At 35.5% G+C, this 1,146-nt stretch overlaps 1 protein-coding gene across 1 annotated transcript; it reads right to left on the bottom strand.

The window, feature by feature from the left end:
* Positions 1–6: 6 nt before the first annotated feature.
* Positions 7–888, bottom strand: LOC103524167 (glucose dehydrogenase [FAD, quinone]-like; the record flags this gene model as incomplete). Its single annotated transcript, XM_008489170.3, has 1 exon — positions 7–888. A coding segment is annotated over exon 1 (789 nt), but the record flags the coding sequence as incomplete, so codon positions are not given.
* Positions 889–1,146: the final 258 nt, after the last annotated feature.

Consider the following 1,146-nt stretch of genomic DNA (forward strand, 5'->3'; position numbering starts at 1 on the left):
AGGAACAACAAACAAGGGATGATCATACAGATATTTCCCAACACTTGGTAAATTCATTTTGACATCAATATTCTCTTTCTTTAGTAATTCCTCGTCTCCAATGCCACTTTGGAATAATAGTTGAGGTGTGTTGACAGCACCTGCAGATATGATGAGCTCTTTGCTAAACTTGATGGTGTAATATTTATCATCCTTGTAAACTTGGACTCCTGTAGCTTTCTTGTTCTCTAGTAAGATCTTAGTCACCAAAGTATTTTTCATGACAAACAAGTTTGGTCTATCTTTGATCGGCGCCAAAAATGCTTTCGCAACATTCAGACGTTCGCCATTTTTGATGTTGGTTTTAATGTGAACAATACCAACTTTGTTTGGAGTTATATTCCTATTCTTATGTTTCAATTTATGCAAATTCAATTCCTTGCCTGCATTGTCCATGAGTTCTGTAATCATAGTCTTGTTAAATAGAGAGGGCTCGCATGCATAACCAGCATAATAGAAATCGTCGAAAGATTTGTGGAAATATTTCTCTACATTCTTGAAGTTCCAGTCACTGTTTCCCCAAGAGTTGTAGTCATTAGGATTTCCTACTAAGTACATCATGGCATTCATGTTACTTGATCCTCCTAGAGCTTTACCTCTGGGAACATTACACACACCATTCTGAAGTCCTTCACATACACCAGGCTGCTTCTCAGTTTCGTATGCCCAGTCAATGGATGTTTTCATTTGGTGGAAGAAGAGAGCTGGGACGTTGGATGTAACAAGAGGACTATCGCCTGAAAATAGTAAAAACATTACTTGACATTTCGCGACTTAGGTCCACTACCTAGTGAAAAATTGTCGAATGGATAATAAAATTTGGGTTTTAAAAGTTATAAACAAGAACCATGGTAATTTATAATAGAGTTTTTTTCGTATAGAATTCTATCAGGGTTTATACGCTTTCCCCAGAATGAAATTCCATGACTATTCCATGATACCTAGGTATACCTGTGAACTAGGGTGTACAATAAAATTGTACATATTTTGTTTTAATTCCATTTTTTTTTCTCCCCAATCCTTTCCTTTGTTTTTGTTATTATGTTCTGTCTTATTCAAAAATAAAACCAATTCTAAAAAAAAAAAAAAAAAAAAACCCCCCCGTGG

This window comes from Diaphorina citri, unplaced genomic scaffold (genome assembly GCF_000475195.1).
Source record: "Diaphorina citri unplaced genomic scaffold, Diaci psyllid genome assembly version 1.1 scaffold133465, whole genome shotgun sequence".
NCBI lineage: Eukaryota > Metazoa > Arthropoda > Insecta > Hemiptera > Psyllidae > Diaphorina > Diaphorina citri.